This window comes from Arvicanthis niloticus, chromosome 17, assembly GCF_011762505.2.
Source record: "Arvicanthis niloticus isolate mArvNil1 chromosome 17, mArvNil1.pat.X, whole genome shotgun sequence".
Classification (NCBI taxonomy): domain Eukaryota; kingdom Metazoa; phylum Chordata; class Mammalia; order Rodentia; family Muridae; genus Arvicanthis; species Arvicanthis niloticus.
Genome location: NC_047674.1, coordinates 7,249,661 through 7,276,051, shown reverse-complemented (window position 1 = coordinate 7,276,051; position 26,391 = coordinate 7,249,661). Strand labels below are relative to the sequence as shown.

Here is a 26,391-nt window from a genome sequence, read left to right as displayed (position 1 = left end):
GTTCCTTTTTTTAACCTGCTGCATCTTTTACTTATGTAGATGTTATTTTTTTTTTTTTTTACTTCTTAGATTATAATTAAATCTTCAGGTTGAAGTGCAAGTGTTTCCTTTTTGTACGTTGCCTTAGCTTAAAGCCCACATTTAAAGGCATTTTCAGAATACCTATGTGTAGACAAAATACGGGCAGAATTAAAAGTATGTAAGAAGTCAAAGAAAATCTTGAGACTTTGAAGTGATAGCTAATGAGATGAAACTCCCAAAGGTGGTGAGGGATGTGGAATTTCTTTGTCATCATAGCTGACAGATGGTCTTAGATGAGGGTACCCATAGATTTGTAAAAATATTATTATTACAAATTTATATTACTTTGCAGAGCTTGTAAGATGATTTACTTAATTTTTCTCTTAATTTTTTCATTCCAATATTCTGGAATGAGTCACTACATTTCATATTAAGTTTCTTGTGAGACGTAACAAATGTAGCAGAAGGCAAAGCATTCTGTTCAGGTGCACTCAGTCGTGACCTCCTGTTTGGTCAGAGAAGGAAGTCGAGCATCTGATATAAACGAGGAGATACTCCTCCTTGTTCACAGGTCAGTTGCAGTCAAAAGCAGGAGTCACTAATTTACAAATATCTGCTGTGCACTGCTTTACTCCTAGGCACGTTCTCATGTAATAGGAGGCACTAGGCAAGGCAAAGAAGAGTCGTAGCCTCTTGATGCTTAAGCACTGGATACCTGTTATCCAAGAGATGGAATGATACAATGTCTTCATGTGGATTCTTGAAGAGATGCTTGCTTTGTGAAATGTCTGAAGAAAACATGTTGTTTTTCTCTTGTTCCCAGGAAAAGCATACTGATATTGCAGAGAAGGTATTCTGTGTAGCCCAGCTCTAAAGTTCTGTTTTCTTTAATGCTCTGTGCCTCTGGGAAAGTTTGTTTCTCATTAAAAGAATTCTCTCTTGGCACATGTGATTGGACAATGTCTTATTGAATCTCCTAATTCAAGAGGCAAAACTAGGGAATTCAAGGACTCAGGAATTAATATTTCAACACTCTGAGATAGGTTGGTAGCTAATCAGGAAAAAAAATGAAAAGCAGAAATCCATTTCTTCACTGCGGTAACAATAATTTTCTAACATTTCTACTTTTCAAGGTTTCTTGTTCCCTCTAGGTTACTTTCTTGATACTATCTTCTGCTTTTGACAGATTGATTTACCCAACAAATACTTTCTTAATGAGAGATTTTTATATGTTGATTCAAATCAAATCATATTTGGTTTTTTTATTGTTCCATGAAACTATTAAATAGCTATTGCTTTCAAGGTCAGGTTTCTGTGGTTTTGGTTTCTCAATCAAGCAATTTGGATGTCAACAACATATATGGAAGAGTAAACATTTCAATAAAGTCTTGAAATGGTGAGCTCAACTGTCCAACTCTCCTGTGGGAGGACAAAATCAACATGTCTGTAACCGTGTCCCTTTCCCATTCTGAAGACTATTTTCTCATATGTTAAGATTTATAGCCCCCCTTTCCCATGGCTCTGTCTACTGAATAATCCATAAGTGCCACACAGCTGCTGACAAGCCACAAATGAATGTCATTGTTGTTTCACAGACTGCTGGTGCATCGTCAAGTAATTTATCCCTCTAGACAGCACTTCCTTTGCATCACATTGTTGGCTGTAAAAAAATCCAAATGAAGGACAAATATTTCCATAAATATAACAAAACTCTCACACCGAAATGCCCTACATCCTTAAGGTAGCCGCATCTATGCAGTGTTGCTGGAGGAGATACCTTTGTTTTCCTTTTTTCCAGCTCAGAACTTTTTAGGAAATTAAGAATTGGGTTTTGTTTTATAAGCATTACATTTATTTTTCAGAAAATACATTGTGACACATGTAAAGTAGCATTATCCTATCTTTGAAATATTATTAGGTTATCAAAATAGTTTTGTAGAAATTGTTCCTTTGCCTGCTGCCCACATTCTAATGTCTATATTCTCTTCATGGCTCCAGACTTCTGTAAGAGGTGCACAATACTGAGTTGTTTCTTTGGCCTCAACCCTGCTTCCACTTCCTGTGTGCCGGATTTCCGGTGTGTACTAGTATGCTCAGCTTATATTAGTTTATACTCCAAATCTGGAGTTACTATTCTGACAGAATAGTTCTTTTTATTTCATTTTTGGGAATTCCATATGAGTATATATTTATACAATGTCCCCTCTTTCTCTCTTCTATCCAACTTTCTCCCATTCCTCTGACTCCTTCTCAAATTCATGGCCACTTATTCTTTAACATATATACAAGTGCAAATTTATAAATGCAACCTGCTGGATTCATTCATTTAATGCTCTTCATATGTACATGTGTTTAGGTCTAGCTATTTGGACTTGTATTACCTATCAGGGGGTTTGTCCCTGTAGAAGGCTGATTTTTCTTCTCTCAGCAGCTATTAATTGCCTGTAGTTCTTCATCGAGGGGTGGAGGCTCTGTGAGATTTCCCCCATCCACGTTGATATATTAATCCCTAGTATCATATTTTAAGGAGTAGGTCTTAAAATGATAAGAAATTATTTTAGTAATTTCATATTCTTTAACACATGCCAACTACCTGTATTCTGTAGTGTCTAGGGGTCTAGTTAAGAGTTTCCTAAGACATTTGTGCCTTGCTGTAATTCTGAAATCCTTACCAGCGACTGGTCGTTGCTTTTTACTCAGACACCTGGGGCTGTCCTCGGGATTTCCATCGTCGCCCCGGAAAACCCATGCTGTTGAATGGAAATTCTCTGTGTAGAATCCTGTTTCTTCAATATCAACTCGAAAGCCAAAATCCACAGAATGAGCATCATCTGAGGTGACTGAAGAACAGAAAAGGTGAGAAATTAAGTTATACACTGTCAGGAAAGAAGAGCCAGTGCTCCGGTGGTCATGGTGAGAAATCACCCAGACATGCAGCGGTGAGGTCCTAGGGATGAAGAGCATTATCTGTAAACAGAAAGAAGTATCTAAGTTTGCTGTGCATTTTTCTTGGAAATAATTTATATATTCTTAAAATATAACCAAACCAAATATTCCCCAGGCCTATAGAGAAAGCTCAGCAGTTAGAAGTGCTTGCTGCTCATCCCAAGATCCAACTTCAGTTCTAAGCACCTACACTAGTGGCTCAAAACTGCTTGTAACTTTAGCTCCTGGAAATCTGTCACCTTCTTCTGACTTCAACCACTGCACTGATATGCATACATCCATACCAACAAACACCATACACACACACACACACACACACACACACACACACACACACACAAATAAAACAAATCTTCAAAAAAGAAAAGTACACCAAAATACAAAAATTGCTTCAGGGTCTGGGGGTCTGGGCTGTAGGAGTCTGTGCACTGGATACATTACTTCAAATACTTTAGTTAAAGATAAATGTTTGCTTTTGAGAAACAATATATTAATATTTAGAGGTCAAGTTGAAACCAAGGTAGACTAGGAATTAACTTTCAGAATTCATTTTAAAACATCAAGTTCAAGGAAAAGGATTATCAGATATAAAATCGTGTTGCTCTCTTTGTGCTTGAAGAAGGCACTGAAAATGTATTTCTAGAAATCTCACCATGGGCTTATATACAGAGACGTGCACAGGAAGGGATGTGTGAAGTTTCATCTATTTGTCCTTCCCTATGCAGAGGAGTGTCATGATGGTGTGGAACACTGTTTTAAAAAGAAACGAGCTTGTTTTTCCACATTATTTTCCATGTTTCTTTGTGCCCTGGTTAAAACATTCAAACCTGAGGAAAATCCAACTCTATCTCTCTCGGTCTTTCATGCAGGCATTAGTTGAAAAAAAAAAAAAAACAAGCTTCATCAAAAGTTATTTTCAAGAAAACTACATAATTTATTTGCATTTAAAAAATAGTATTGGGAATTCAGGGCTTAAATAACACAACAATTCGTTCTGTTCTGCAAAACAGGGAAGTCTGGGCTGACCTCCGGCAATGTCCTGATCGACTGTCTCATTGCCTGGGATTGTACGTATGTGTTTCAGCAATGCTTCTTAAAGCACAATAGAGCATCTTACTTCCCCATCTGTTTCTCTTTATACACTGTAATGGTTCCTATGCCTTTCTTAAGAAGTCTCTGGGACAAATGTCTTATTTCCTCTTTACCTGATGTAGCAAGGCAGAGGTCTACTGTAGGTCAATTATAGAAAACACTCCACACCCTCCACACAGCCCCACCAAAGCCCTCTCTGTTTTCCCTGGAGAATCACTCTGAATGGTTCTTGTTCATTTCCACATTCAGTTTCTTAGTCCCAGACTGAAGAGAATAATTATTAGTCATTGTTCCTGACACATAGATAAATGAACAATAGATTTCCAACTTCCACATTTGCTTAATGTAATAGTGGAATAGACATTTGATGGCTTGGGTGGTTTCAGGCACATCTATTCACTCACCAAATAGATTTGAAATAAATGCTCTTCTGTTATAAGGCGGGTGCAATTAATTTTATAAACATTGGGGATACAATGACGGGTAAGACATTGTGGTGCAGTGTGAGAGTTCAGAGGAAGAGGGTGGGGCAGCTAGCTATAAAGAGGCGTGTCTAAAGGAAGTGCATCTCCACAATCCATTCTGACAAGCAGGTGGGGGAGAGGAGGGGACACAAAGGGAGGAGTGAAGCATTCTTATTATAAAAATTATGAAATGACAAACTTAACACCTTTTAAATGTCAGCCTAACACCAAAATTATGAGAATACCACATCTGTTGGTTTGAGAAGTCACTGTCTAAATATAGTTTTAGTATAAATAATGTATAAAATCATGTTCAGGATATATGTATATTCCTAAAAGAATTTTGCTTTCATATATACCCTATCCACAGATACCATGTAATGTCTATACAGATACTCTAAAGTCCCCCAAATCTGAAATCTTCAGTCCGAAACATTCTGCCGATACTTCCCTATGTCATGCTAATTGAGTAGATATACTGTTATGTTTGGATGGAAAAAGAGATGATATGTGACAATAATATACAGTTATAAATCTGGAATAGAAATGATTTGAGCTTTATGGGACATGGTGCTTATTAGATTAAAATTATAAAAAGTTTAGGGCAGAATAATATAAATAGTATAAATCAGAATATGATGTCTGCTTCCACATAGCATATTTCAAAACACTTTAAAACTTTTTTTAAAGTTTCACTTTTTAGGTGAGTCTGCGTGTGACGTTTGATTAGGATAGGCAAAGTAAACCAAAATGACACAATTATTTCTTAATGTGCCTTTCTGAGCTTTGAGGCGAAATAAAAGCTTCTGTTTTTGTTTTATCTGTAATAGGAACTTTCTAAAGTTTTAGATTTATTTACTATAGTCTGTACTTTAAAAATTAAAAATTCAGTTATTTTAAAAATGTTTGTTGATGTCGCTCACACGGATTTCTAGGACAATTTCCCTTTGACAATAAATGCCTGTATGGGATATGCAGTCACCCCCTGTCATGTGAGGGTCTGAGGGCAGGTCTTTATATGGATCATTGTTTTTATCAATATGTATGAGGTTATTCAAACAGCTCACTTATTTACAAACAGATGCGATTCTGTGGGTGAGTAGCTCTGTAGTCATTCAGTTAGCGGAACAGAGCTGATGAGCGTACTCTTACATAAGCTAAGACATAAAATTTGTGTTAAAACCCAATGAAGCAGCAAGCCACACACCTGCTGGAAATTTATAGCTGCGAGAGGTCTCAACATCTGCTCCACACTGAACCTTGATCTAAGCAGGCGAGCCCAAATAACTCTTTGTCAGATAAAGTTTGTTACCAAATTAGGTTTGCTAGATTAAACACTTAATAAATGGGCATTCCAAACATGAGCTCTTAAATGTTTTGATATTATTGAAATGCATTTTAAGTAAAAAAAATACAGGCATCTCTTTTACTTTTTTGTTTTCAGTTTTGGCAATAATAATAATAATAATAATAATAATAACAGACAATGACAATAACAATACATATAGTTTTTAAAAAGAACCATAGCATGCACTAGTTAGGTCTGAGTACCTTAGGTATCCTTAAACTTCTTTCATTTTATTGTATCATTTGAAGAAAATGGAGAGGTGGTATGCAAAGAAGCAAAGCCCCAGAAGACCAGGATTTTATTTGAGTTCAACAGATTCAGTAATTGCTGTTTTGTGTAGGAGCATGAATTCCAATTAGATTGTCTGAATTTGAAAGTAAGACTAATTCTATATAGCTGAATAATTTGGATTGTGTCACTTATCCTCTGCAGGAGGCCCTGATAAGCAAAATGAGGTTGGAAGTACAGTCACATAACTCATAATTCTACTGGGAATCATGTCAACAAGAAAATGCATCATGAGTGGTTTAGACTAGAACCACCTGACTTCAAGTAGGGTCACCACAACCCTTAGTTATTACTATTTAAAACTTTTAGATAGATATAATTTTAGTTTATTTTAGATAGTCATAGTTTATTTTATGTGTATGGGTGTTTTTTATGCATGTATGTTTATACACCATGGGCATGTCTGGTACCCACAGAGGTCAGAAGAGGGTAGCGGATCCCAGGGAAGTTTCAGATGGTTGTGAAACATCTTTTGGGTCCTGGGAACTAAACCTGGATCCTTTGTGATAACTCATACCCTCTCTGCTGCCCTCCAGTATGCTTAGCTGTTATTAGGAATTAGATTTAGTTCCCTTGCTTTTCTCCCTCCATCCATCCTTTCTTCCTTCCCTCTCTCCCTCCTCTCTCTCTCCCTCCTTCCTTTTCTTTGTTTCTTTGTTTGTTTTCCTTCCTTCCTTCCTTCCTTCCTTCCTTCCTTCCTTCCTTCCTTCCTTCCTTCCTTCCTTTCTTCCTCAGTGCTAACTAATATTTGCAAAGAACAGTTCCATAATACTTCTGTTAGCTGAATGAAGTATGGGAGATACTAAGAGCTGTACCCACATGATTAACCTCAAATTCCTGCTACATCTGTTGTGATCCAGGGGCCATTTAAGATTATAAAAATCAAAGCCCCATTTTTCAGTCCCTTTCCACCGCCATTACTGACCTTCAAGTTATTTACCTAGTATACCTAAGTCAGCATTCCCCACAGTCAGATGGATTGATCAACTGTGTCAACACACATAAACATGTCACTCTTAATGTCTTTTCCAGTTATTATGTAGGAAGTCAGAGATGAGTGAGATTAACAGAGGGAAAATGCCAGAGGTAACGATGCTCAATAAAACAGTCAGGTTTTAAGTCATATATTAGCAGCATATCCTGACTCTATAAATGAGAAAAAAATTCAAACTACACATTAAACAGTACTAACCCAAGCCGCTCTGAGTGAATTACAGTTGTACTGAAGTTTCTCAAGAAATGTAACACATGCCTTCACTGAGCATGTGGCTTGGATAAGCTGAAAGAGAAGTGGCGGACACTTGTTCTTGTGTCTAACACGAATCGAATTGTTAGGATAGATTTTCATTTAAAACAAAATTTACCCCAAAGAGAACACAATCACTGTTTAATTAAAAGTATGCTTGGGCATTACATTTGAATTTACGTTAGGATTACTGCTGATCTTGTGTGATTTCAAGTGGACTATTGGTAAATGTTTTAAATAACTTTCCAAATTTGAAAAAAAAAAAATCCCTGATTTTGCTGTGCTTGATAGTTCACCTTGCACAGATATTCCCACAATAGCCAGTATCAAGCTAACAATCTGTTGTCGATGAGCTGCGGTGTAGAGAACCTACACAGCTGGATTCGCAAGCAGCTATAAGCTGGCCTGGTACACATGTGATTGTTTCTTATTTCAAAAAGTTCAAAGTAGACATGAATGTCTAAGACCAGTGGTAGGGAAGGATTTGTCATTACAATTAATGCAATCGACCCTTATTATGAGTCCATGTTACTGAAGAACCCAGTGTGTGAGGAAGAACCAGACCCATCTCTATGACATTTGAAGGCCAGCAAAGTTCTTATGAGGCTTGTATGATAGATGCTATTGTATAGACAGATGATTGATTACCAATAAGTGTTACATATCATATAAAGCAAGAAGAAAGAACTTTAAATATTTTCACCATAAAGATTCATACATTCTTGAGGAAAGTATAGGGAGAGAAACTGGAATAGGTGGGCATTTACGGGGTAATACTGAAATCTAGTGAGGTGGAAATTTCCTGGAACCTATGCAGGTGACTCTAGTGAGAGTTTCTAGTAACTAAGGGTATGGAGCCTGAACTGTCCATCTTCTGTAACCAGGCTAGTCTCCCAGCAGTAGCACAGGGACATCAACCCAGCCACAAAATCTATGACCCACAACCTGCCCTGCCTGCAAGATACTCTTGGGCCCTGGCGCTTCAGAGCTTGTAGGAGGGGCCAACCAATGACTATCTAATTTCTAATGATATTCTGCTATACTCGAAGGGTCAGTGCATATTACAATCATTGGTAGAGAGGCTTGCTTCAGAAGCCAATGGGTTTAGATACTGAGAGCACATTCAAAACATTAGGCAGAGCTTAGGAAACCCTACAGAAAAGGGTGAGAAGGATTGTAGGAACCAGAGGAGTAGAAGACACCAGGAGAACATGGCTCACAGAATCAACTATGCAGAGCTCATGGGGGCTCACAGAGACTGAAGAGGTAACCATGAGGCTTACATGGGTCTGTGCTAGGCACTCTGAATACTTGCTATGTTGTTTAGCTTGTAGTTGTTATTAGACTTCTAACAGAGGGAATAGGGGTGACTCTGACTCTTTTGCCTGCTTTTGGGATTCTGTTCCTTCTACTGGGTTGCCTCATCCAGTCTTGATATGAGAGTTTATGCCTAGTCTTATTGCATCTTGTTATGCTGTGTTCATGGATATTCCTGGAAAGCCTGCTTTTTTTCTGAAGAGAAATGAAGGAGCAATAGATCAGGAGGAGGAGGCAGAGGGACTAGAAGAAGGGGAGGCAGGGAGATTGCCATCTGGATGTATTGCAGAAGAGAAGAATAAATGAAAAATGTATCACCATATATATTGAAACATCACACAGACATTATAGTTGTATGCCTTTTATGTCTAGTCTAGGTTACATTTAATTGAAAAATTTCTCATGTGCAGTAGATGCTTTACTATATGTAAGTTACTATGTGTAAATTTTTGTCTCCTCTTTTCACAATTATAAAAAAAATTGTGTTCATCTTCCAGCTTTTGTGTTTTCAGTTTATAAAAATGGGTAAGTGCTGGTTACTTTCTTGGTGGACTGATTGATTATACAGGTTGTAGCTACAAACTACATGAATGTTCCTGATACATGTACACACACACATATACCCACCCACCCCCCCCCCCACACACATACAAATTTATTTCAAGGTCCAAAAGAAACCTCAGAAAGAAGAAGACAGCATTAAATAATTTTTTTTTTTAATAAAGAAAGCATTGCTGTGAAGGGATACCACTGATGGCTGCAAAGAAACACAAGTGTCTCTGAATTTCACAGATAAATAATGGACAAAAATTATTCTGAGTGAGGCAAGCCAGACCTAGAGAGAAAAACATAGCATGTATTCACTTATATGTGGATATTAGATGTTAAGTCAATGGTAACAAAACTATCCATAGAGCCACAGAGGTTAGGTTTAGAGTAAGGGCCTATGGGATACAGATAGATCTTGTTACGAATGAGAAATAGAATACATAGTTATGGATGCATGTGGGGTGGGATTATAGGATCAAGCAGGGAGGAGGAGAGGAGAAGGGGATGAGAAAGAAAATTTAGGGAGTAATAAGTAAAAATTTATACATATATGAAGGCAATCTAAATAAAGTTGCAAAATTATGGGGGTAATAGAACCCCAACTAGACATCTCTTGTTATCAAATGAAGTGTCCTGTACCAGAATTTGTTTACATATAACTGATCTATTGGTAATAGGGGCCCTATGGAAATTCCCAAATAAACTAGACCGTTGCCAAGACTAGACTGTTATTCTCCACAAATTAACAGCAGGACCTCATGGCTGAAGATAGCACCTGCAGAAATTGCTGAACATGGAGAAGTTGAGTTGGTGCCTACGTGTTACCCCTCTGTTCTAGCAACTTTGGTTTAGGAACATATCTTCCATATTACCAAAAGAGAAACATAAACACTAAGTCAGCCATAAAGTCTCTGATCTATAGTGCTGTCCTGCCTGGGAGATATGCTAGGGTTATGATGGCACTAAGCTTGTGGGAATAACCAATCAATATCTGATTTGTTTCAGGCCAACTCCCTGAGAAAGAACCCATACCTGATGCTGCTTGGCAGACCTAGACCCTAAGACCAGATATTCTATGGACCTGAGGTAAAAATGACTCTAATGATATTCTACAATACTCATACATCAGTAACTTGCTCCATCATCATCAAAGAAGCTTTTTTTCTGCAGAAAAAGTGGGATGGGAACAAAGAGACAGAGCCAGCGATAGGTATATGCAGAGAATAGAAGACCTTGGAACACGCAGCTCTAAATGGAATTCCCCTATCAAATTCCTCTCCTCGGTGCTTGGGGATTGCTGTGGAAGAGAAGGCAGATAGAGTATAAGAGCCAGAGTGGATGGAAGACATCAAGAAAAGAAGGCTCTATAAATTAACATGATCAAAGCAAATATGAACACATATAGACTGAAGCAGATTGCACACAGTTTGCAGGGGTCTACACCAGATATTCTGTGTATATGTTATGGCTTACAGTTTAATGTTTTTATAGGATTTCTGAGTGTGTAAATGAGTGAGTGTCTGAATTTTGGCTTCTCTTGGGCCCCTTTTCTTCTGTTTGTCTTGTCAAACTTTGATGTGTTCATTTTGTTTTATCATGTTATATTATATCATATTTTATTAACCTTTCTTAGCTTATTGTTTTCTAATGAGAGACCAAAGAGAATAGAAGTGGATGGGAGGGGTGGTAAGAACTAGGATGAGTAGAGGGAGAGAAAAGAAGTAAAGGAAAGAAAAGAGAAGAGTATTTTTCATCTGGCCTGAAAATTCTTCCTCCAAAATCCAAAATCTGCCTAACAAAACCCCCAACACCAGGCATGTGAAGCCCTCCTTTGAGTTGTTGGGTAGGTTTGTCCAAGAGATTCTCAGAATATTACAGACTATTGCTATTACCCTTGGTTGGCTCCTAGATGTGGAAGGTAAGTCCCTAGTGCTGAAGATGCTATGTGTTTAGACACAAGTCTCAGAACTGGAACTGACCTGAATGACTTCTCCATGACAACGGCTTTCATGGTATCAGAAAGCACAATCCAAGGTTCCAAAGGAGGGAGGAAACCAACAGTCTTATCCAGATATGATGTTTATGAATCACAACAACAACCTTCATGGCACAATAATTTAAGGGCTCAATGGTTACACATATACTTTGGTCATAACCAGTCATGATCAGACTTAAGACATTCTCAACAGGAAGGAAACTGTCTGGTGTTGGAAACCTACATGACTAGACGTAGTGAAGTTATGGAAGGTGGAAGACAATGTACAATCACGACTTTAGCCAACCAGAATAATCTCAACTGTGTTGTAAATAGTTGTCTTTATATTCACAGATGAAAGTAGTCTTTACCCTCATCAAGGAAACTTTTCTTTGCAACAGAGAGAGACTATTACAGAAAACCACAACGAGTCAAAATGTAGAATTGTGGAGCCATGTCCCAATGGATACATCTACAAATCACCCTTGTACCTAAAAATGATCAAAGAACATTGCAGAAGAGGGGGAGGAAGATTGCAAGAGTCAGAAAACCAGGAAGTTTGTGAGATTGATGAGATTGTGTCTTCTAGGAATGTCAAAACCTACACACATAAAGTCATACCAACACGACTTTCTAAGAATGAGCAATTTTCTAAGCATGAGCAGAACAAGAATAACAACCGTCATGCTATAGTGGATGAGCCTCAGCTGTCACAAACAACGATGGGCAACTGAGGGATGCAGAGTGGCAGAAACCATCCTCCTCCAGGAAAGAACACACCAGCTTGTTGACCCATCACAAATGTCCAGACCCTAAAATATGCACACAAAGAACATTACACAGACTGAGCAAGTTGTACTGATGGATATACATGTATAGACATATGCATACATTCATGTAGCAACAATTGATGTAAAAATAGGCCATGAATTTGAAAGAGATCAAGGAGAACTATATCGATGGCTCTGGAGGAAGGAAAAGTAAAAGGAGAAATGATGTGATTATATTATAATCTCCAATCATAAGAGAAGTTATCAAAGAGAAAAATGTCGACAAAACCAAATGAACCAAAACAGCCTATCAATTCTTCAAGAGAATCCAACAGGAGACAATATGTTCTTTTAGATTATTTTTATTTTAAACCTCTTATACTAGTATTCCTGTTCTTCTAAACTGTTAAAGCATAGATCTTACCTTTTCGAACCAAGATCTCGTATTGAAAAAAATCCTAAACCAAATTTAAAATTTCAATACATTTAAACTGTTCTCCTATTGAAGAACATATGAAAGCTATGTTGGGGGAGGTGTGTTTCTTATTCTTGTAGGCATAGTAACCCTGGGCTGGCGTATTCATAAGTTGTTTACAACAGCATCAGATAGTAAAGTGATGGTACACTCTAGGATTGTGGCATGACAAAGATGGCGCCCTCTAATGGGTAACTTGAGGATAATTAAGATCACTATTTACATAGTTTGGATAGGCCTTAAGGAAACAAACCATGCTAGATTTGAACTGAGAATAGCAGGTACTATCAGTTCCAAGAACTTAACATCATAGAATGCAGTGTGGTGTGGGTCATTGTATAGGACAGTGCCTTTAGAGACACAGCAGCCTTTATTCACCCACACAGAAAGACCAGAAGCAATATTGTTTGGACCTCCTTGCCATCACCAGTCTCCTGAAATTACTACCAACTAAACCTAATAAAAAGCCAGAACACCCTTTGACATAGGCCAAAGAGGAGACACTCTTGTGCTAGCCAAATAGTGAAGGGTAGGAAAGGAATCTAGAAGGGCAAATGAAAGGTGTTTTCAGAGATGATTTCAAGAGAGTGGAATAAGTACAGACAACAGCTGCCCATTTTGATAGAATTTTTGTTGCTGTTAAAAATAAGGATGTAAAAAAATTAGACCCTAATTTCTTCAGGGTTTATATTAGAATACTGGTATGTTCAATTACATATTTTTAGAAGCAGGGTTAGCATCTACACTTTATGCACTATTAAAAAAATGAGGTGTTTCAAAGTCCACATAAATATTAGGAAGAATAGTAGGTCCTCTCTCCCCTGACTTACTGTGTGTGTGTGGAGGGGGTTGTGTAGTATATTGTAAGAGGGTGGATGAATTTAAGAACAAGACAAGAGTTCACATTATGCCATGAGCTAGACAGCACCTGTAACCTAGATATCATCTGTAAATCACAATATGAAAACATATCATAACATGTAATATATAAATACTATTTTGATACAGAACTATGTGAACATCACTGAGAATGTAGAAAGAGAAAAACCAGGAACTAGAGAGACTCAAGGTGTAAACAAGACTGATAAATTGGGGTGCCACCAGCAACTGCAAGGTAATTTAATGCTTACACTGCCTGCACTTTTAGACTTTCCATGCATCAAGCAGCCACACTATCTATCCCTAATGTGTACACAAGAAATACTAGAGTCTGAGGACAAGAGACACTGAATGGGATATGAAATTTCCTGGGACACAGCTAAATCAGTCATCGCAAAGGAAGAATCACTGTAGTGAATAAATCCTGTTATTAGTAATTGGTACCAAAAAAGATGAGGAAGACCTTTGCAACATACTAAGTATTAATAACACATTAAAAAACATATACAAGATTGCATAATATAAATAATACTATTGATAAAGTACTATTGGTAAAGGTGAAACAGAAGGTAGAAGAAAACGAACATTAGAGCGAATTATTGAAGCAGTAGAATCAGAGCTTTGGGAGTCTAATAAAAGATGTGCATTCTAAGGTAGGTATTTCAAGTTCATATGAGCAACTAGGGAGATTGGAAACATCTAATACAGCAGTACATGTGGAATATAAATGATACGATCCCAGTTGTATTCCTTCCCGCCCAACACAAAGAAAGACCTGGAAGGGGCACAGCCTCAGAGCGAGCTTAGGACTGGCGCCACTGCTGCAGGAGGTGTGAGGGTACAAAGGCTTTCATTCAGATGGCAGAACAGTCTTTCAGATGGAGGCCCTGCAGATTCTGTGGAAGCTGCTAAAAATGCCAGTAATACAGAAAAACTCACAGCCCGGGTGATGCAGAACCCACAAGTGCTGGCAGCGTTGCAAGAACATCTTGACAATGTCTCTCACACTCCTAGTTACACAGAAACTTTACCCAAAGCTGCCAAAAGAAGAATTGATGCTCTGATGCAGCTCCAGGTGAGGTGTGCACACACAGAAGCTAAGTTCTATGAGGAAGTCCGTGACCTGGAGAGGAAGTATGCCGCCTGTACCAGCCGTTATTTGACAAGAGAAGAGAAGTCATCACTCGTGACATGAAGCCCACAGATGCAGAGTCAGCGTGGCACAGTGAGAATGAGGCAAATGAGAAGTTGGCTGGAGACATGAAGAATAGAGTAGTCATAGCTGAGAAAGAAGCAGCAACAGTGGAAGAACTGAATCCCAAAGGCATCCCAGAGTTTTGGTTCACTCTTCAGAAATGTGGACGTGCTTAGTGAGCTGGTGCAGGAATATGATGAACCGATCTTGAAACATCTGCAGGATATTAAGGTGAAGTTTTCAGATCCTGGACAGCCTATGTCTTTTTGCTAGAGTTTCACTTTGAACCCAATGACTACTTCACCAATCCTGTCCTGACGAAAACATACAAGATGAAATCAGAGCCAGACAAAGCAGAAGCACAGGGGCTGGGGTACTATACGAACCATCACCAAGCAAGTGCCCAAAGAGCCCTTCTTCAACTTCAGTCCCCTGAAATTTTTTGGAGATGGAGAATCTCTGGATGAAGATTCAGAGTTCACCTTAGCCTCTGACTTTGAAATTGGGCACTTTTTCTGTGAGCGCATCGTGCCACGGGCTGTCCTCTACTTCACTGGGGAGACTTTAGAGGAGGATGACAATTTTGAAGAAGGCGAGGAGGATGAAGAGGAGGAATTGGAAGGTGATGAAGAGGGAGAAGATGAGGATGATGCTGATGTTAACCCCAAGGTGTAATTTTTGAGTTAATCATTCATGCGTTTCTAGAAAGAACCCATCCAGCCACCAGAGTGCAAGCAGCAGTGAGAAGCAGCGACCCTGTGGGGCCGCCTGGTGGATGGCTGTCGGGACCACAGGCTGCAGACAGGGGCATCAGTCTCTGCCAAAGCAGAATTTTGTTGACAGTGCTGTGACATCTAACCATTTCCAAGTGCGTGATTCCTCTCCCCCTTCCCTTCTTACTTTGCTAAACTTGTACAGTGGAGACTGCTGCAGTTCAGAATAGGAGATTTAGTTGTAGCACCTGCAGCTTTGGTGCCTGAAAATCACTCAGGGTGGGCCGAGGTTGTGCCTAGGATTGACAGAGCCTGGTAATTGTGTGCACTCTGCCCTCCCCTTACTGAAAAGGCCCCCTGATTTCCAGCCGCTGAAGTGCGTGGGAAGCCGCTCCAGCTGCTGTGCCATAGTCATCTCCCAAGCACTGTGGAGGAAGCTGTGCTCGCCTTAGAGCATTTTTTTTTCTTGCGTTTTGGTTTTAGGGGTGGGTGGGTCGTGACACATACCTCTGAGGCTAGAGCTGTCGGGTTCACCCTCGGACTTATTTATTCATTTGTGCTTGGGGAGCTTTAAACTTCACTGTCCTCCTCCCACTTCTGAGACCACGTTGCTGACTTGATCAGGAGGATGTGACACCCAAGTGGAGTGAGGCCCATGGAGGAAGCCTTGCTGCTTCCTGCCCCCAGCTGTGCTGTGCCATGCAGACTACATGTTGTTATTGCCGCTGGAAGTTGGCAGGCTGTAGCCAGGGGGCAGAAGTCCTTCCTCACTATCGGTCTCTGGCCTGTAGAGTATAGATTCAGCTTGTACTGTGCACACCAGAGCCACACCTGGGTTTAGTGACCAGTTGGTGGTTGGTGTGTGTGTGTGTGTTTCCGAGTGTGTGGTTGTGTCTCTGATAGCCAGGACAACCATGTCCACAGTGACCAGCCATGTAGAGCATGCTCAGTCTTACCCAATAACGCATTTGTAACTGAATACAGTGTTTTCAATTTGTATAGAATAGTTAGAATATTCTATTAAAGTTGTGAAACACACACACGCACACACACACACACACACACACTCTCACACTCTCTCTCTCTCTCTCTTTCTCTCTCTCTCTCTCTCTCTCACACACACACACACACACACACACACACACACACACAAAAGACCTGAAAGAATTAGGCACAGACCAAACAACACGAATAAAAACTTCCAGAACAAAATAAAATATTTAAATTTTGTTCTTCATGATCACATGAATATAAAGTTTTGGGCTGGTAATAACACAGTATTTGATATTTTTATGTTATGTATAATTTTTCCCCACATATATGGCTTCTTTCACCCCCTATTTGTTTTGTCAGGCTTCTGTTTTACTATGGGAAAGAAATGACACCATTGCCTAGGATGATGCTGTGTCAGCCATCAGCTTGTCTATAGGGCACAGCCTACTATTCTCACTACTGTCTTTCACAAAGACATTTTCTGTAGGATGGCAATTTGCTTTTTTTTTTTTGGTTTTATTTCCTTTTAAAAAATCAATCATAGTTCACAGAGGTCGAGGTCTGAGTGTTTTCTCAAATGCACTTTGCTTTTCTCAATAATTTTCGAATAGCACATGCCTACTAGTTGGGTTAGTCTCCTTTAACATCAGCTGTTACAATCTTGGATTCATATTAGTCTTAGTATCTACAAAATGTACTAACTCCTCACCCCACTCCCCAGTGCATTATTCCATGATTGACTTTAATGAGTTTTCATCAGCGATAACTTATCATCCATTCTCAGAGGCCATTGTTTGTGAAGCTGAGGTCCAATGTTGGTATGTATGTAACTCACTCCCGTAGCTTGTAGAAACTATTTCACAAAAGCACAGATAATTTTAAAACTTCATTTCAGAAATGTTAACATGAGAAAAGATTTCCCTTATAATAAACTATATTGATCTTACCCTTTTACCGCAGACATATTTTATATACAAATTTTAGTGTCTAAAGAGAAAGGAAGGCTGAGCATTAAGCTGCCGGTATGTTTTCTCAAGGTCATTTCTCAAGTAGTAGTTCCTTAAATGGATAACAAAGAGTTGATTGTTTTAAAAAGCATCTTTCTAAAAACAAACAAACAAAAAACTCCCTTATGACCACCACATCACCATGTTCAAAGAACAGAGTCTACACACAGAGATGAAGCAGAAGGAATTTAATTAAGACTCGGAGAAGCTGCCTTTGTTGTTGCCTGGGAACGAAGGTTTCTACTCACCAGAGCCTTCAGTGAAGTTGCTGATGACGGAACTGCCCCCAGCTGAGCTGCATCTTTTGCCATCCTTGAACTGCTGCCTCTGCCTAGCCCACTGGTCTATTGCTTCTTCCTGGGAACCATCACTGGCTCTCCCACCTCTTAGAGGCAATTCCTGTGATAGCTTTCGGGGGTTATTGATCTCCAAATTCTGGTCTAGATGAAACCATATTAAATATCAAAAACCATAATAAACATCAATTCAAGATAGGATATGAAACACGGTTTTAAAACACAGGACTGTAAAAACTTTTCATTCACTTCTTTCATAGTCCACTTGTTAAGTTGGAGAGAGAAGCAGAGATGTAAATTAAGATATTGGTTTATATAGTTCCAAACTACTGCCTTCTGTCATTATAAGAAATGACTAAATTATTAGAAGAAAAAATCTTACCAATAAAATATCACAGTGCAATTCAACTGAAAAATTAAAAAGAAAACCTGAAATACATAAACATAAAACTCAAAACCTAGAAAATAATCCCATAATTTAGAATTGCTTAAGACTTTTACTTTTTGCTACTACACAAAAGGCAAGCAACATAGATTTGAAAACTTGACTAATTTATTCTGATGCTAGAAACAAATTGAGTTTTTATAACTTTTCTTTGTTTCAACTTAGAATCTTCTCATATATTTTAATTGGGAGAAAGCACATGGCCTGTGTTACGTACGCTTTGATATATACATAAGAAAGTACAGAATTCCACCATTTATAAATTATAAGGTTTTACACCTATTCTGTTGCTTGGTGTTGGTACTCATAGACTTGCAAAAAACTATCAAGGAAATTTTGCCCAACCACATGGTATGTACTTGTGGTAGTTAGGTTTTGCCAACTGTACACCAACTACAGTCACCTGGGAAGGCGGGGCATAAATCGAGGAGGTGCCTCCTCCATCAGACTGCACTGCAGCATGTCTGCCGGCCATTTTCTTGATTAACGACGGATGTGGGAGGGCTGAGCCCCTATAGGGATTACTACGTCTACATTTGTTCTTTGGTTGTGTGAGAAAGCAAGCTGAGCAAGCCCTAAGAGCAAGGCAGTTAGTAGGGCTTCTTCGTGATCTTTACCTCAATTGATGCACCCAGATTTGTCTTCAGTTCCTGCCCTGACTTTTCTCAATATCGACTGTAACATGCAAGCCAAACAACCCTTCAATACCCCAAGTTGATTTTAGCTAGTGTTTATTTCAGCAATAGAGACACAAACTAGGCCAACAATTAAGTTCTACTAATTAACTTCTACTAATGTACAGAGCTGTCAATTCGATCTGTGATTAAATATAAGTACCTCCCCAAATCCAAGTTAACTACCCATATTCCAAGTATACTTCAATTAGATAGAGAGTTTTGGCGTGGTATTTTTAATCTAGCTCACAAGAATCTCTTTTCATGTGTGAGCCTCTCCCTATTCCCATGAATATCCAGGGTGTGCACGGAGGTTTTCCATGAATCAGATGATGTGGTGGGGCTGGATTGCAGACACTAAAGCTCCTGGAGGAAGCCTGTCAAATACATACTCCCACTTTAGCAGGACAATGTATAAATATAGGAAACACAAACGTTTAAGCAAGTGTTATGGTTTGGACATGTGTGTCCCTTGAAAGTTCCTATTTTGGAAATTATAATGTAATCATATTCAGATATTGATATTTTAGTAAGTGATGAAATCTTTCCTTTCTTGACCTCATGAATAAGATAATGTCCCGTATAATTTCTGAAGAAAACTAGTCCGGCCATAGTCCGTTCTGTCTTCCACAGCATACACAGCAGAAGTGGAGATCTCCATATCAGGAAGAAGGCACAGCACCACACTAAACACCCATTCATTTTCTTGACTTTCCCAGCCTCTCCATATTTGTTCTTTGAAAAGTATTTCATTACCGAAAACTTGTCATATCACTATGTAACTGAACGGACACCTCAAGAATGGATGTGAAAGTAGTCCTCTTGGGAGTATGAGGGATCCAGGAAGTGGGGGAGAGGACAGGGAACTGGAGAAGCACTGGGCCCAAACTGGGACAGGCTGGGCTTTTCATGTTAAGAAGCATATGCGTGGGAAGTTCCAGGCTCACCATAAGTCATTTTATTGGAAGCTATCCCAATAGTTGTCATTTTGTACAGGAGAATAGATGGATTTCATTTATTTTTCTGTTCCTAGCTATTGATTAAAAGCTTGTGAGTTCAAATGTCCTCAAATCTGTAGTTTCTGCCAGGTCTATTAGAATCACTTGCTTTTTTTTAGATCTACGAGCAAGCAAACTATTGCATAAACTGTATGCAAACTTTGTGTCATATTACATATAAGTCACTGTTTAATCATGAATATGCCTATACCATATAAAATGTCACTGAATTCTTTTTATTGTCTGTCATTTTCTCGGCTGACCTGGTTTTAGTTCTATCTTTTTTTTTTTTTTTTTTTTTAATAATGTAGACTTTCGGGTTCATTGACATAGATCTTATGCACAGGTCTCAACTAACTTTTAATCAAAGAAATTCTACTCTAAGAAGACTATGACTTATCTGGCAAAGAACTTAGAATTTTATTATTAAAGGGGTGAGACAATGTCATACCCTTTACTTTCTATTGTGTTGACTCTCTTACTTCCTGATAACCCAGCCTTATATCAAGGTTTCTTGTGTGTGTCTATGCACGTACACAGACTTTGAGAGGGAAAAGATCTCTTGAAAAATGCAAATATCATTTTTTTGTGCCTACAAAGATTTTTTTTTTAACTTCTGGTGAAACAACCCAAGTTCGTCAAAGCACTTCTTACCCTGAAAAGTTTGTGCAATTCTGGCCTGAGATGACAGGGCAATAAATAGTATTGATAAAGGCTAAAGGTACTCATAGCTCTAAGAAAACCAAACTTATGAAAGCATTTATATACTTAAATAAAATTCCTGTCACTACTTTATTGCTGAACTGCTTTCTGTATAAAAGTGCAAGGGTGCGCTAGCAGGATATTACACAGAGCAAACTGATACGACTTTCCCAAATTCAATCAACAAATACTCTTTATACTTTATATTAAAGGGCAGATACTATAGAATGCTGTAGATACATAACTAATTAGAAAGAAAAAAATAAAACAAACCATGATACTTACAGTTTAGTTAATAAAGAGAATACAAACAAACAAGTAAAACATACAGAATATTAAAAACAAAAAATGTCATATATGAGAGTAAAATTTGGAAGGATGAACTTGGGCTGGAACAAAGGCAGTTCAGACTGCAATTGGAAATTTGGTTTCTGAGAAGTTCTTACTGTGATTATTATGTGAAGAAAATCATAGAAGAAGACATGGTAAGAATAGCCTTGCAACATCAAGGGGAATGGAAAGAGGGGATGAGTGTGGGGGGAACTCTAAAGAGAGGAGGGGGCTGTGATAAGAATGTAATGTGAATAAATAAATAATGAAAAAAAAAAGACTCTTTGCATACGGAGAAAGAGTGGTCCAAATTGCAGAAATAGCCCATGCTAAGGGCCTGAGGAAGCATGGTGGATAGAAAGTTCTAGAAGTTCAAACAGATAAACTGTTTCTGGAACAGATTTATCAAGGGGAGAAAAAGTAAAAGGCTGTAGGGACAGATTTTTGCTGAAATGTAAGGAACTGTGGTTGTTTACTGAGTGGGGACAATTCCAGTTTATTGAGAGTAATCTCATTTGTGGTTGGACTCTTATTTGGATTTTTAACTGTGTTGGGAGAGGCAGTATATGGAGCAGCACACTTCTGGGAATAGGGAAGACAGCTTGAGAGGGGAATTCATTGAGGTGAGCACATGTCTCCTCTGGGAACCCTGAGTGCTCCTGCTGTATCTGCCCTTGCATTTCTAAATAACCATGCATTGACACAAATCCTGGAGAGGATGGGAATGGCCTGGTATCTGGAGCTACACAGGTCCTGGCAAGCAGCCACTGGGATCAGCAGGTTTTGCATTAAGGTTTTTCTACAATGGAGGAAATTGTACAGCTTTTATATTGTTTTATTTTTTAGATGATTCATTTTTCATAAATCAAATTTTACATTTTATGGCAACACTTATGCAATATATTACGCTTCTTTTATTTCTACCCTTAAAATTTTAAAAGCCTTGGAGTAAATAATTTTTCTATTGGTTTTAAAATTCTTTCATTAAAAGAGAGAATATGAGAACAGGAAAGATGATGTCTTTCATAAGTTTCTTCATTCTCAGTCTTATTTCTGGGCACATTAGGCATGCTATCTGCAATTTAGAAGACCGTTTTACTTTATCCTATGGAATAATGCTAACATTAACTATTAAATAATTTGGACTCGCTGAGAAACACAAGGATCTTTTTTGAAGGGGGCAAAAACGATGTTGTGCTGTTCCAAGATTGAAACCAGACAGACAGCATTATGTACTTAGGAAAAAGCTTCCATCTTAGCCCTTCTTGAGGTCTCAAGAGCACCTGGGTTGTATCAATTGGTTGAGCAAGACAAGGAAACACTAAACAGGGGTCGGAGGGTGGCTGGAGTTAAAGGTCCTATGGATGGTTCAGTCAGGATTAGTTAAGGGTGTCTCTGGTTTTTGTCCTTTGGTTTAATTACTATTCCACATATTCTCTGGAGACAGGGAAAGCCCTGCCCGTGTAACACTCAGCATGGTTTAAAAGCACATTTTACTACAAGCATATTCTTCCTATTCTCTTAAACATGCTTACCTTGCAACATCAGAATAGTGGATTATTTAAGAGTGGCACAGACTAACATTTTTTTAACAAAATTGATTTGCCAATATATTAATCTTTTAAAGAAAAAAATTATTTTATATTAAGCCGCAGCCATGGTGGATTTTCTACACACTTACGGGTAGAGTTTGTTTTAGTGTAAAGAAACAGGCTGACGGATTCTCTTTCATATGGTCTAACTCTAAAATGCTTAACGCAGCTGGCCAACAAGAAAAAAAATCTCAAGCAGTAAAGACGATTTCACCCAAAACTGTTCAAATCTTCTACATATAACAATAATAAAACCTAAATATTCTGTATAGCCCATTGTACCTTTTAGGGTCTTCTGCTTCTGAGGTGACAACAGTATGTCCACAGGGTGGTAGGAAGCTTCTGTAAGGTGCCTTCTGTTTCCACTTTCCTCACAATACACTCTTGATGTAGTCCTTTGGCACTCTGCTGGCTCCTCTGGGAAGTTGTTCAGTCCACATGTTTTGTGGTTTCCATTACTATTTGGATCTTTATTGCTGGTTAGTGTCTTATCAATAAGAAACAGCTTTTCTGTAGGGTGTCCTACACAGGTAGACTCAGTAGAGTTCTGTGAAAAGTCCATGTGAGAACAGATTTCATTTTGATCCTCACTAGGTAAGTCTTCAAAATCTCTGTGGCATATATTCTTCACCACCACTAGTGCCTGGTATGTGTCATCTTCAACACTTTCCAGATAGCTGTTCGACTTTCTAGGATTTCTCATTGCCCTGGGAGAGTTAGAATCAACTGTGCCTTCTATGTACTTTTGAGTAGTGAGTCTCTGCTCTAACTCATCAGTTATGGAGGCCATGACTGGCACTTCCGTTCTGCTGAGGCCTGCCCTGTCTACATGATTTGCATGGTCCTCTGTTTGATCCCATTCCACAGAGCTGTGAATATTGCCGTGAAGTGGGCTCTTCGGAACTAGACTGCTGCAGGATGCAATCCTGACAGCTGGACTCTGTGGGTTCATCCTTTCTAATGGTTGTGTGTTTGCAGAAGAGTCGCTATGTAAAATAGCCTTGTTAATATCTCTGTAATGGACTTTCTCCTGCTCTGTCTCAACCCCAATATATTGCCTAAAGGAAAATGCATTCCCAGGAGTCCCTACAGGTTTTGAACATCTGCTGACCCAGTGAGATGGACTGAGTAAAGGAGAAGGTTTTGTAGCCTGTTCACTGACAGGAAAAGATATGGAATTTGGGCTCTCATAGTCTTCTCCCGGTATAGTTTTGTCACCTCTGCAGCCAATGTTGTCTGCTTTTTCTCCCAAGAGCTGCAAGGTTAAAGAAGACAAAGTACAAAACTCCGAGTCTGAGGCATCTTGAATGGGAATCATGCCATTCACAGCACTTAGGGGACCATTTGTTCCTGCTGTGCATGACTGTACTTGGGAATCTGAGGTGATATTTTCCCTGACATCAGAGCTGGGTTTTCTCTCTTCATCCACATCCCGAGAACCCTCAAAAGACGTTTTACTTAAATCCCCATTATTTAAACTTGTGGTCCTTAAGGTTTCAGATGAGGTAGGAAGGCAAGTGTCAGCTGTGAGGTGATGCTGCTCCGGGGGCTTGTCTTGAGTAATTTGTAAGACCTTCTGCTGAGAGGTAGCAGAATCTCTCTCTTCCGAGTCATCCGGGGCTGAAGGGAGTGTGTTGGGTTTCTTTTTCCCTCTCTTGGGAAGTAAGCTTAGAGAAACCACAACTGTGTCTGAATCCACATTCTGGACAGTATTCACACTACAGGGAGCATCATGCAAAGCATCTGAACTCTGGTTCTGGTTTCCACGCCCCTGGTTTTCAGGGTGATTTATGCCAGGCTGTGAAGGAGACTCACAGGGTTCATTCGTGGTGTGATTCAGGAAGCCTTTTCTATGTTTTGTCGATTTTCCTGTGATTTTAGGATGACATATATTGATGAATATATTCTGGTTTTTACTTACATATTCAACCATAATTCTTTTTCCTACAATGTTTATGTTCGTTGAAGGGAGCTCACTTCTAGAAACTTCTCTTATATATGTAGATGGAACCCTATGTTTGAATTCTTCTGTCAGTACAGTACTGTATTTAGAGAAGCGGCCCCGAGATTTGGAGTTTCTCCATACTTTCTGGACAGAATAATGTTGGTGACATGTTGGACATCGCCTTTTTGTGAGGAACTGTGCTCCTGTTTTACAGAAAGTGTTTTTTGTGGTTTCCACGTGCACATTGAAAGCCCCACATTTGACTTCTCTAATAAATTTGCCTTTGGCTGGCTTTAAGACTTCTACTGTGTTTGGGAAATCCTGTGTTGTAATTTTCCCTGGTAACGATTTTTCACAGTCATTAAACATGGTCACCGGTAAGACTTCCTCTAGCTGATGAGAGGTGGCCAGAGGAGGGTAACCATTCTCCATCCTCTTGTGTACATTGCTGTCACATGGAGTTTGTTTCTCATCTTTGATGAGAAAAGAGAAATTCTGTTTTCCATTTATAGAAGCAGATATATACTCATCTCTGATTTCCTTCAATTTCCCTAATGTCCTAATCTGATGAAACACAGTCTCTGAAGTGTGTCCCTTGTTGTCCTCTTCAAAATATTTTACATTTTTGGGGCATGCTTGGCCAGATGGCTGAGATGCACCTAAAAACAAAGGAGAGAGGAAAGAGAAATGTTTTATTTCCACTTAAAGAACAGATGTTCCAATGAATATAGGAATATCATCTGTAACTATTTTGGGTAATAGTTTCTATTGGTTTCCACGCAAGTTCTTTCCAAATAAATATCTTATTTTACATGAATTATTCTAGGGTGCAGAATAACCTGGTAGGTTAGAAAATAAATGTATGACAACTTCTGAAATTGAGTTAAAAGAAATAAATGCAACTAATTTTTAAATGCAACTACTTGATAAGAAGCGAAGTGACATGCCCTGAAATTTAAATGTAGCATTCTTCCACAGGTTATGTCTAACTCCATATAATTCCACACAGTTAAAGATTCTGGTAAGGAGGATGCAGGAGAACAGTATGGTCCGTAGACTGCCTTTCAAATACATCACATGGATTCCATTGCCTTAAATTTTTTATAGGATATCTTCACAAATTCGAATTCCCATATCATCCAGGCAATGTTTACAAATAGAGTAGGCTTGATACCCATATTTATCTCTAGCCAATAGTTGCTGGGGGCGGGAAGAGATCACTTACTGCTAGATTTGCCCATTTTCCAAGAGAGTACTTAGAATTTCTGTTCATTTACTTTGAAATCACCTCATTCTTGATTCATTGAGCTCACATTGTTAAAGCTCTTTTTAAAATTAGAGATCAATGCATGAAGACATCGTGTTCGACATAAGGATTGTCAACAGACATCTTGTATTCTTTTTATTTTACTATTTACTAAAATTAAATATTTTATTTTTACCTTGATGTTTGTTAACATGGATACGAGGCACCTGCTTTTGTATAAAAATACCATGAACAAAACATGTTGTATTTCAAATAATATATAAGGAGATTGTTAATGAAAACAGAAGAGTGATAATAGCTACTGGTACTATGACAATCAATGAAACAGATGTTCTAAAGCATAGTTTAAATATCTTTATATATATATATATTTATTTATTTACTTATTATGTGTGTATATATATGCATACATATGTGTGTGTGTAAAAGAGAGAGAGGGAGAGGAAGAAAGAGAGGAAGAGGGAAAGGGAGAGAGAGAGGGAGAGGGAGAGAGAGAAAGAGAGAGAGAGAAAGATAGAGAGAGAGACAGAGAGAGAGAGAGAGAGCACCATGACATACATGTAGAGGTCAAAAGACAATTTAAGGGAGTCAGTTTGCTCCAGACATTGAACTCAAGTCACACAATTTGGTGGCAAATATACTGAACCATCTTACTGGCTCATCAAAAGGGATAGTTTTAAACAATGGCTTAAGTTAAAAATTGCTAATAATTTTTTATAAAGTTATTTTAAATGTTATGAATTTACACATAATATACACATATTTATGTAGAATAGACATTAGTTACATGGATCTCTAGACAAGTAAAGGAGGAAAAGTATACTACAGCACTTTCAGACTCTGGCCACACCCATTTGTCCCTCT

At 38.6% G+C, this 26,391-nt stretch overlaps 1 protein-coding gene and 1 pseudogene across 8 annotated transcripts in view; one reads left to right on the top strand and one right to left on the bottom strand.

Annotated features, from left to right (window-relative positions):
- Positions 1 to 26,391, bottom strand: part of LOC117722474 (uncharacterized) — a 129,864-nt gene that overhangs the window by 84,692 nt on the left and 18,781 nt on the right. For all 7 annotated transcript variants that reach the window (XR_013104573.1, XR_013104572.1, XR_013104571.1 and 4 more), the window contains exons 2-4: positions 22,598 to 24,919; positions 17,527 to 17,718; positions 2,694 to 2,861 (exon numbers count right to left, since the gene is read on the bottom strand). Coding sequence is in view for 4 of the 7 variants with exons in the window: in XM_076914676.1 (XP_076770791.1) it covers positions 2,694 to 2,861; positions 17,527 to 17,718; positions 22,598 to 24,692 (2,455 nt within the window). In the remaining 3 variants the exon portion in view is untranslated. The remainder of the gene's footprint in view (positions 1 to 2,693; positions 2,862 to 17,526; positions 17,719 to 22,597; positions 24,920 to 26,391) is intronic.
- Positions 13,905 to 16,309, top strand: LOC117722475 (nucleosome assembly protein 1-like 4; annotated as a pseudogene). Its single transcript, XR_013104574.1, has 2 exons — positions 13,905 to 15,234; positions 15,271 to 16,309. The product of XR_013104574.1 is annotated as a nucleosome assembly protein 1-like 4 (transcript).